Source organism: Myotis lucifugus, unplaced genomic scaffold, assembly GCF_000147115.1.
Source record: "Myotis lucifugus unplaced genomic scaffold, Myoluc2.0 scaffold_65, whole genome shotgun sequence".
NCBI lineage: Eukaryota > Metazoa > Chordata > Mammalia > Chiroptera > Vespertilionidae > Myotis > Myotis lucifugus.
Genome location: NW_005871113.1, coordinates 4,734,899 through 4,745,648, shown reverse-complemented (window position 1 = coordinate 4,745,648; position 10,750 = coordinate 4,734,899). Strand labels below are relative to the sequence as shown.

Sequence of the window (10,750 nt, the reverse complement as noted above, 5' to 3'; positions counted from 1 at the left end):
ATTATTAATTGTTATATAATTAATTAATACACAAAGTTAACAGGTTTCTGGAAAGGAAAGCTAGACCATTTCAGGGCAATATTATCTAAGGTCATCTTGGTAACACTCTTCAACATTTCAAATAGTCTTTGTCCTTGTGGATAATCCCCCAGCTAAGCTGGTTCATGAGGGGATTTGCTTCTCACAAGCAATATACAGAGAGCACTTTCAAGTTTTAAGGCAGTGGTTCTCAACCTGTGGGTCGCGACCCCTTTGGTGGTCGAATGACTCTTTCACAGGAGTCGCCCAAGACCATCCTGCATATCAGATATTTACATTACGATTCATAACAGTAGCAACATTACAGTTATGAAGTAGCAACGAAAATAATTTTATGGTTGGGTCACAACATGAGGAACTGTATTTAAAGAGCCAGAAGGTTGAGAACCACTGTTTTAAGGTCTATTATGCAAATAGCTTTATTCAAAAGAGGCTTCCATTATTGTTGTACAATTTAGGGCAAATATCATAAAGCAAGAGACAGATTGAAAAAAAGAGAGAGCTTGTTGGCCTCTTAAGTGCCTCATGCCTTCTTATACATCTATCCTGTCTTATTTTTAAGTAAAGTGTGAGAGTGAGACCAAGGATTGCACACATGGAGAGGGGCATCTTATTAGGAATGCTAAAGACATAGACAGTGCCCAACTCCTGGCACATGAATAGGCACTACTCCACAGCCCCAGAATCAGAAAGTTAAGATCAGGAAGGAATCCTCTGGAGGGCAAAGTGAAACAGTCCTAAACCCCAAACCAAAAGTACTAAAGGTAATCACTGTACCAGCCTTTGCTCAACAGCAGGCCTTGACAGTCAGATTCAGCATGAACTTTAATTCTGTACCAAAAAATGTCTAAGTGGGGAAAAATAGTGCCTTCTGTTTATCGAATATCCCATGGTCATTCTCAAACCTGGAACAACTTTCACTTCACCTTCCCCACTCCAGGGTAGCCGCTAGAACAGAGGTGAGGAACGTCCAGCCTGTTCTAGAGGCTACCATAAAGGGGCTCGGGAAATCACTTCACCTGGCCCTGCCAAGGCATTTGGGGTGAGTTAATTAAATGTTTGACCAAATACAGCAGGCTAATTTTTTAAGTTGATAACTTTGTATGGCCTCCGAATGATGTTATAAATATCCAAATGGCCCTTGGCAGAACAAAAGTTCCCCACCCCTGCTCTAGAAAATAGGCCTACAAATAGCTACTTGTGAAAGCACTTGGGTAGTGCCTGGAGTTCTACCAACGTCAATTTCCTCCTTTCAAAACTTCCTTTCTTCCTTCCTCTCTCCTCCTCCCCTGTTATGTCTTTTTCACTGCACTGTAGTTTTCATAGAACATAAAAAATATTAAATATAGAAAAGAGACTTAGGGTAAATAGACTTTTTTCTCCCAAGGAGAAAAGTATAAGGTTGTATCCATGAAAACTAAATAGTGAACTTTATCCCTATATGTTAAAAAAATAAAGCATACTAAAAGTGTTTACAAATGATGATGGTATTATTTAAACAATCAAATTACAATGCCAAAAATGAAGGTCATTTGCTATTTTATAAAACAGTCCATATAATTGCATATGTATGATCACAAGTCTTCTACAGACTGTGTACTCTCTTGAATTAGACCCATTTGTACATGGCTAATGAACAAGCGCCCGAATACATTTAATGTAAGTTTGTCTTTATGAAAATTCTAAGATGAAATTCTTAAGTATAGAATACTCTGATTCCTTTAGGATATCTGAAGAATAAAAATAAAAAAATGCTTATCTTGAACTACCAGTAACTTCAGGAAGGTATGTAATAGGAAACTGTGTACCTGTTTCATAAAAATGCCGTAAGAGTTCCTCTTTTTCAATAAAACGCTGATAGAGCCAATCAGAAAGTTCATCAGTCTCCAGGGGTACATCCTTAATTGGAAAGATCCTAGTTAAGAAAAAAAGAGCAAAAACTACTTTAATTCAGAAGTCAAAATCATTCAGAACTGCAGTTTAGCTCTGGTGACTGAAAAGCTGAAGAAAGGTATGGAATCCTCTTTTGCAAGGGTCCGTTTCTTCAGCTTCTCAAGTTATTTTGATTTTTTAAAAAAATGTTGATTATATAACCGAGTTCATTTATTCATTCATTCAAACATTCACTAGCCTATTATATGTTAGGCCTAGTGCTCAATGGTAGAAACATATTATTAGATTATCCTAGATCTACAAATTACTGAGAAAAAACTGTCCTCCCTTGTTTGTGTGTTAAGTGGGAATGGTGTTTAGAAAAGATGAAATTTTAAAAGGCAACTCCTTTAGGACACTAGAGTAGTCGAATGCTAGGCCAAATAATGCAGCTTTGCCATGTTCTTTTACTGGGAATGTCTGAACTAGACAGAATACCCCTAAATTGGTGCCATTTTGCTAATTATGTCAGAGATAGTGGTTTCATGAGCAAAGCCCACTCTTGGCTAGAGCATGATTCTGAAGATGCTGCAACCCTGTCCTGACTCCATAGCAAGCAGACTGGGATGATTACTGATAAATGTCCCCTGGAGGTGAGAACCGAGAGCCACAGCATGAGGAAGTGCTATGTATTTGCTGACCTTGGGAAAGAGTTTCTTTTCTTCTGTTTTCCAAATTTGAGGGGAGGGAGGGCTTCAATTTTTTTCCTTTATCAAAGCTATTAAGATACAGTTTAAAAAATCTACAAAATGAATGTTTGTATGAAAAAACAGCAGACCCTGTCCCTCTGCCCTTCGTTTCTCCCTTCTGAGAAGAATCAAATTTTACCTCTTTTGGTCAATTATCTTGATATTTATCACCACATTTCGTCTTTAGTTTGGGGGCTTATCTACTGACTCACTATGGAAGGTGAGGATTAAGCTCCTTCTTCCTACTCCCATCACACATGCACATCCTTCTCATCCTCCTAATGCAGTTTGTACGGTAATTTTAATTAGCACAATATTAGACATTGGCATTTTTATAATCATGTAAATATATACAAAGTTAAGCCATGTAGTAAATCATGGCTATTTTTTCTCTCCTGATCAATTTTTGTTCTCCCTGAATTGAGCAGTTACAGTTTTGTAAGTACACATAACTGATTCAGCCACAAGCTCTTGGCCAACTGTCTAGAATCAATTCTCTAGATCAAGTCTGCAAACTTTTCTTAAAGGGTCAGATAAAAAATACAGGATGTCCCCCAAAAATGTACACACACTTTAACAGCTGATAGCTCAATTGTGAAAATGAAATGTATTTTAATAAATACTGACTTTATAATTATTCAAGGTGTGTGCATACATTTTGGGGGGACACCCTATTATTTACACTTTGCAGACCATGTGGTCTCTGTCGCAACACTTCAACTCTGCTTGCAGTGCGAAAGCAGCCTTAGACGATGTGTAAATAAAAGGGTGCCGTTGTGCTCAAATAAAATTTTACTTAAAAAACAGGCAGAGCCAGATTGGCCTGCAGTCTAGAGGTTCTCCAAGGCATACACGTGCATCAGACATCCTTTCAATTTCACCTCCCTGAAGGATTTTACCCAGATTCTGGATTGGCTGCCTGTAGTTTTCATCTTGCCAAGGCCCTTCACTATCATTCTGGTGGATGTGGTGGTCCTCTGCACTCCTAAAATGGAGTTAACGTTTCTGACACCGATGTCTTCCTCTGCCCATATTTCCTTCACATTTTTAGGGAGCACATTCTCCAGCAGTTTCTTGACAAAGGGAACTTAAAGCCTTGCATTTCTGCCAATGTCTTCTTTCTGTCCACACACCTTGTTGATAATTGAACTAGATATAGGATTCAGGGTTGGAATTCATTTTCTTCCATCTCTGTCTTTCGTCCTCTTGGGAGATTTCTTATTTAATGTCTAAACTTTTTATTGAGTTTTTACTCATTTTATCATATTTTTAATTTCTAAGAGTTCTCTGAGTGTTCCTCTTTATAGTATACTATTATTGTTTTATTGTTGCAATATCATATCTCTATGAGAATCTTAACTCTATGAGAATTACTATGGTAACTTGTACTATGGTATAACATGCACAAAAGTAGAGAAAAAGGTTAATGAATTCTCGTGTACTATGTGGATTTTTGGAAGCTGTTCTTTCCCTGAGTCTAAACCCCACCCAAATCTCTGGATGACCCCTGAAATATGTACATGTGAGGTAAAGTCCAAGCAGAATAAAACCTCACAAATTTTAGTTCCAGCACAGGGGAGGTGTCCAGAGTTACACAGAAAATTTAACTACTCAGGAAATTTAGTCATTTGTTTTGTTTTATTTTCTCCAGACTAAATGTCCTTAAATATTTGTATTTTTAGAAAAATCTGAGAAATGTTTTAAAATTAAAAAATCAGATTTATTTTTTTAAGTAAATGGAATTACAAATTACCTTTTACTTTTAAGTTTTGCAATGTAAGTAGTACTTTTTAAACTATTCACCTCTACCACACTGAGTACCAGCATTTGGGGAATTATTTGCATTAATTTTTTGACCTATAAAATATATTCTATATCTGTAAATATAAAATCAGGCCTTATCAACCTAAGGATAATTTACAAAGAGCCACAGGGCTAAATAATATCTTGAAACAGTATTTAAAACATCTTTGTAAGTAGAAAAATGACATGAAAAGTAAGGCTGAATTAAACAGAGGAAGTCTGGGTTTACCAAATGAACTCTTGAAAGAACATGGTGAGGTTGGTGAAGTATCTATCGCTTTAAATGGGGGAGATCGTGGGAGTAGGGCTATGTTTTAAAAGAAATTCTACCCTACCATCTGCCTAGAATAGCTTGGACATTCTCTTACCTTAGGAAATAGCAGGAGGGCAGACCAAATGCTCCCTCCAAAGCAATCTACTGATTGTTTGGGCACCATGGGATTACAATATTAAAAGGATTAATCATCCCCTAATAGGACAAAGTATCAAATGCACTGAATACCAGTCCTCTTAGAATTAAACAAACAAACAAATAAGTACAAAACAGAAATAAATCTTTACAATACCGGTAGCTATCCAAATGAGAAACTAGCTCCTAAATTTCAAGAAATTAAAATTCTCATTATCTGTAATCCAGAATGAACTCTTAAATACATAGTATTCTACCAATATCCATAGAATCAGATTTCAGAACACTAGGTAAATTACACTTTCACAAAAAGATAGGAAATAATGCTTAGCAGCTGGCACCTCTATAAATTCGAGTAAGAACATTTCATGCCACAAGGCTCCAAAATGTGAGTTAACAAACAATATGGCTTAAACCCCCCAATTCAATTCTGCCAACTGCATGTAAGGAGCCAAAAAGCACTGAAGGTTTTAAGGTAAAGTGTTCCTACTTTCAAAAACATAATACTCTAGCAACAGGATATGAAAAGTAAGCAAATAACATACAACTGGAATATGGTAAGTGTAGTGTAAGAATTGGAAGAATTTCTGTGTAAGTTTAAGTGAAGGGGTGTGTATGTCTGTTTCTCCTATCAGGCCCTGCTGTACTCATCTTTGCATACCCCATGTGTAATCAGGACACGTGAAAAACATCACTTGAAATGGCCTAAGAGTTAATAGAATTTAACACTAAAAAAATTTTTTTAACCCAGTAACAATATGCATGTAGTTTTCAAAAGTCATAGTACCACAAGGTTCACAATGAAAAATAGTAGCCCTGTTTTCCCTCCTCAGATACCTGTCTCCCAGAAACTCTTTTTTTTTTTTGCTATCACCCCCATATTGCTTACACATAAACATGCCAATTCCACTCCTCTGGACCATCCCATTTAAAATGTACTCGTTGACTTCTTCCTGAAGAAGACAAGGGTGAGGCTATTTCACTCCTTTGTCCTCTTCTCCTAGGCCACCCTCCTCCTCTTCCTTCGTACACAGTTAATAATTCCTTCTCAGTGCCAACTCTGTCCTTTGCAATTATGCTTACTCGTGTGTGTTCTATTTCTTTTCTTATGTGTCTTCTATCGGGCCCTGCTATACTCATCTTTGCATACCCAATGGGTAAATCAGTGTCTGTTCCTTCGTGGGAACTCGAGTTTGATGAACTGAATTGAAAGTAATCTGCCAGCGTAAACCTTTATGAGATGCCATCTGTAGACAGACATCAAAACCATGGGCATTGTTAACTGACACCACCAGGGTTAGTGTGACAAGAATAACTCAGAAACTACTTGCCACCAAATAGATTTACAGACAAGAACAGATACTGTCCAATTTAACATGTGAGAATTTCTCCCAGCATTCAATTCCCAGAAATTTTGCTTTGAGCCATTGTCCTGAAATAAGCTGTTCAGGCCTCTTCCTCAACATACTAACATATAATATTTATAGCTACACCCTGGATTCACTAGAAAGGTTTTTTAAAAATCTCCACTCATCCCAGCTGGTTTGGCTCAGTGGATAGAGCATCAGCCTGCAGACAGACCACATGTTAGGACACAAAGCAACTGGAACATTTTCTAGGACAGACCATGCACATGGAAAAACTGGACTAGACCACCACCTTACACCATATATAAGAATAAACTGAAGACAGATAAAAGACTTAATGTAAATAAAATAAAATAAAAAACACCCACAAAAATCTTAGAAGAAAACATAGGCAGTAAAATCTCAGACATCTCTCGGAGCAATATTTCTGCCAATATGTCTCCTAGGGTAAAGGAAACAAAGGAAAAAATAAACAAATGGGACTACAACAAACTAAAAAGCTTCTGCACAGCAAATGAAACCATCAACAAAATGAAAAGGGAACCCATTGTATGGGAGAACATATTCTCGCCAATGATACATTTGATAAGAGGTTAATCTCCAAAATAAATAAAGAATTTGCACAACTCAACACCAGGAAGACAAACGATCCAGTTTAAAAAATGGGCAAAGAACCTGAATAGTCACGTCTCCAAAGAAGACAGATGGTCAATAGACATATGGAAAAATGTTCAATGTCACTAATCATCAAAGAGATGCAAATTAAAACCACAATGAGATACTACCTCATACCTGCCAGAATGGCTACCACCAATGAAAGAATGTGAACAGATTAGCAAAAGAACATATATGCATAACCCTGGACGCAGACTACAGTGTGGTGATAGCCAGAGGGAAGGGGGAGTGGGGCTCGGTGGAGGAGGCAAAGAAGAAAAAATAGGGACATCTGTAATAGTGACAACAATAAAAATAAATTTAAAAACATGAAAAAAAGTTTTACTTTCTTAAAGGAAAGTGAAAAAAAAATCTGCTGGTGCAGAAAAGCAAAAGGAACTTGTGGGTGGTGAACATTAATAAAAACAGCCAAGCAGAACTAAAAATTTGATGATTACATTTAATGTGTAACTGCATTTTCCAAATGGAAGTTCTAAACAGTGACAAATGACTAAAAGGTCCAGCCTCTTCCAGAAAAAAAAAAAAAAAAAGCTAGAACACAGAGGCAAAGAAATAGAAAACAAAAGAGTTAAGAAAAGCAGACAGGTCCAGCTGGAGTGGTTCAGTTTGTTGCAGGTTGCCCCATGAACTGAAAGTTCACCCGTTCCATTACCAGTCAGGGCATATGACCTGGTTGCAGGCTCAATCCCCAGCAGGGGGCACACAGGAGGCAGCCGATCGATGTTTCTCTCTCACATCGGTGTTTCTTTCCCTTTCCCTTTCTTTTTCTACAAAATCAATAAAAACATTTTTTTTAAAGAAAAAGAAAAGCAGCCAGGAAAAAGCACATTTTAAACAGCAGGAGTAGGGGGGAAATGAGCAATATTTATAAGCAATGACAGAAAAAGCCTCAGCATAAAAAAACTAAAGATACAAATAAACAAAACAAACAGAAACAGACTCATTGATACAGAGAACAAATTTATCTTTCCCAGAGAGGAAGAGGGTCAGGGGATGAATGACAGAGATAAAGGGGAATAAGAGGTATAACTTCCAGTTACAAAACAAATAAGTCAAGGGGGATATAAGTGCAGCATGGGAAAAATAGTCAATAATGTTGTAATAACTCTGTATGGTAATAAGTGGTTACTAGACTTATTGTGGTGATCACATTGTAAGGTATATAAATGTCAAATCACTATGTTGTATACCTGAAACTAATGCAATATTGTATGTATACTTTAATAAAAATAAATGTAAAAATAAATTATGGATAAAACACTAGCATATGAACATCTCTTAGACTATATCATTTGAGTGTCTATTAAGGGATATGCATTTTAAATGTGAATTTATTAAATTCTTATAAATATCTGATGAAAATGCTTTTGTTGTAATGATTCAAATGATTATTCAAGCAAAATTCTAAATTCTGTGGGCAATTTCTTTTTTCAGTTAATTTTTAAAACTGAAGAAGACATTTATATCATTTAAAAATCTAAATAATACAATGAAAAATAAGATCCCTTCCCCAGAGGCATTCACAGTCAACAGCTGAATACCAACCATATGGCAGTCACTGTTTGGCCTTCTGGAAGGGGGCAGGAGAGAAGGAGCAATTACTTTTTGGACTTTGGTTTGTTTGGAGTGCTACATGCCAAATATCCAATTAAATGATAACTAATGTTGTATTATACTAATTTTAAGATCCCTCCTCATTTCAAAGGTGTTCATATGTAAAAAATATGTATCTTAATACGATCTCTCATTTACTGTGTTTTTCAGAACTTAATTCTGGTATCTAAGAAATGACATTACCTCTATGGGATATACTTTAAATATCACCATTTAACTACCAATTATCTATATATATCTGTATCTATATATATAAAAGCCTAAGCAACTGTTATGGCCGAACGACAGATAGACCAATCACTATGGTGCACACTGACCACCAGGGGGCAGACGCTCAATGCAGGAGCTGCCCCCTAGTGGTCAGTGCGCTCCCACAGCCAACCTCCTGTGGCCCCTCCCCTCAGCTGGTCGACCCCCCAAATAGGCCTCAATCGCTGCCAGGTCGAGGGACCCCACCCATGCACGAATTCGTGCACTGGGCCTCTAGTAAGAAATATAATTAGGAAATCATCCTGAATTCACTGTCATGCATTGCAGTTTTCCAAGAGAAGAGTCTCTGAGGAGGAGGAAAAGCTCATACAAAGACCCTGAGGCAAGAACATAATTGGCATGTTCAAGGACAGCAAGAAGGCCAGCATAGCCAAAGGGGAGTGAGTAAGAAGTAGTCAGAGATAAGGTCAGAAGGAAGGCGCAGATTAAGCAAGGCCTTAGACACTATTGTAAGGATCCTGGCTTTTAAGATGGGTAAAAACATTATGGAATTCTGAACCTGAGGCTGACATGATCTTAGAATTTCAAAAGACCACTCTGGAAATAGACACTAAGAGGGCCAAGGGTAAAATCAGGGTGACCAATTAGGAGATTATATAGTGATCTAAGAGCTGGGTAAGGGGATGGTGGCCAGGACCAAGGTGTAAAGAAAGTAGTCAGATCCAGGATACATATTTGCATATAGAACCAAAAAGACTTCCTGACTGAGTGAGATATAAGAGAAAGAGAGGAGACAAGTATAACACCAAGGTTTTTTACCTGAATAATGGGAAGGATGGAAGTTGCTATCAATAATTAGACTGGGAAAGCTATGTGGAGTACATATTTTTAGGACAGTTTCGCTTGAGAGATGAGTATAGACACCCCACTAAAGATGTCAAGCACTCAGATATAAAATTCTATTTAGTATATTCCTTTGAAGAATGTACATTTTATTTAGCCAGTCCTCTACTGGTGGATATGCAAGTTGCTTCCAATTTTTTACTCTTACGAAAAATGATGTTCTAATATCCTTGTCTTTCTCTGGAATGTGTATAGAGTCCCAAGTAGAACTGTTATGTCATAGAGTTAGAACTTATAATACTGCCAAATTGTTCTTCAAATTGGCTGCACCAATTTGTTTCATTTTCTCTACCTCACCAAAACTTAATATAAATAATTATTGATCTATAGAAACTCTTTACATGTATACTCAATGTGAATCCTTGCTATGTGCATTTCAAACACCTTAAATTCGTTTGTGCTGTCTTTTGATTTTGATGCAAATTTATATTTAATTTTAATTTTGATGCAGTCAAATTTGTATTTTTCCTTCATGATTTACGACTTAGGATTTTTGTGTCTTATAAGGAAGGTCTACCCTACTATGAGAACACTAAGCGCTGCCTATTTTTTCTTTCAATACTTTAGAGTTTCATCATTGATGTTGAGGTAACAATCTATCTGGAATTTACCTTGGGATATAGTAAAGGGTGAAATTTCAATTTTATGCTCCCTCATATGTAGAATCAATGGTCCCAAACCATTTCATTTATTGACTACTTCATTCTTTCTCCACTGAAATGTGATGCCTACTCAATCATACACAAGTTCCCAAATAAATCTTGATTTTCTAATCTTTCCATTGATCTGGTCCTGCCCGCATACTACACTGTTCTAATTACGTTAAGTCTTGATATCTGGTAGGAAGAATTCCTCTGTTTCATTCATCTTTAGAACTATTTTAGCTATTCATTTATCATTACTCTCTCAAATAAATTTTAAAACTATTTTGTCAAGTTTCCAAAAAAATCCTCCTGGACTCTGATTCTACATTCTCCTGGATATAATGTAATTGGAATTATGTTAAATTTATAGATTAATTTGGATAATTGACATCTTTATAATTTTGAGTCTTCCTCTCTATGAACAAACACAGTATCTCTTCCCACTTATATTCAAGGCCTTTATAT

The 10,750-nt window shown here is 36.6% G+C and overlaps 2 protein-coding genes across 4 annotated transcripts in view; both read right to left on the bottom strand.

Moving 5' to 3' along the window:
* The window catches only part of LPGAT1 (lysophosphatidylglycerol acyltransferase 1), a 52,523-nt gene that overhangs the window by 5,448 nt on the left and 36,325 nt on the right, over positions 1-10,750 (bottom strand). The window contains exon 6 of the mRNA XM_023754784.1: positions 1,848-1,954. Within this exon, the coding sequence (XP_023610552.1) occupies positions 1,848-1,954 (107 nt within the window). The remainder of the gene's footprint in view (positions 1-1,847; positions 1,955-10,750) is intronic.
* The window catches only part of NEK2 (NIMA related kinase 2), a 60,635-nt gene that overhangs the window by 46,130 nt on the left and 3,755 nt on the right, over positions 1-10,750 (bottom strand). For 2 of the 3 annotated variants that reach the window (XM_023754782.1, XM_006089910.3), the window contains exon 1: positions 1,848-1,954. The exons of the other annotated variant lie outside the window; for it this stretch is intronic. The gene's annotated coding sequence lies outside the window, so the exon portion shown is untranslated. Of the gene's footprint in view, positions 1-1,847; positions 1,955-10,750 lie in introns of those variants that run through there. 3 annotated transcript variants of the gene reach the window in all.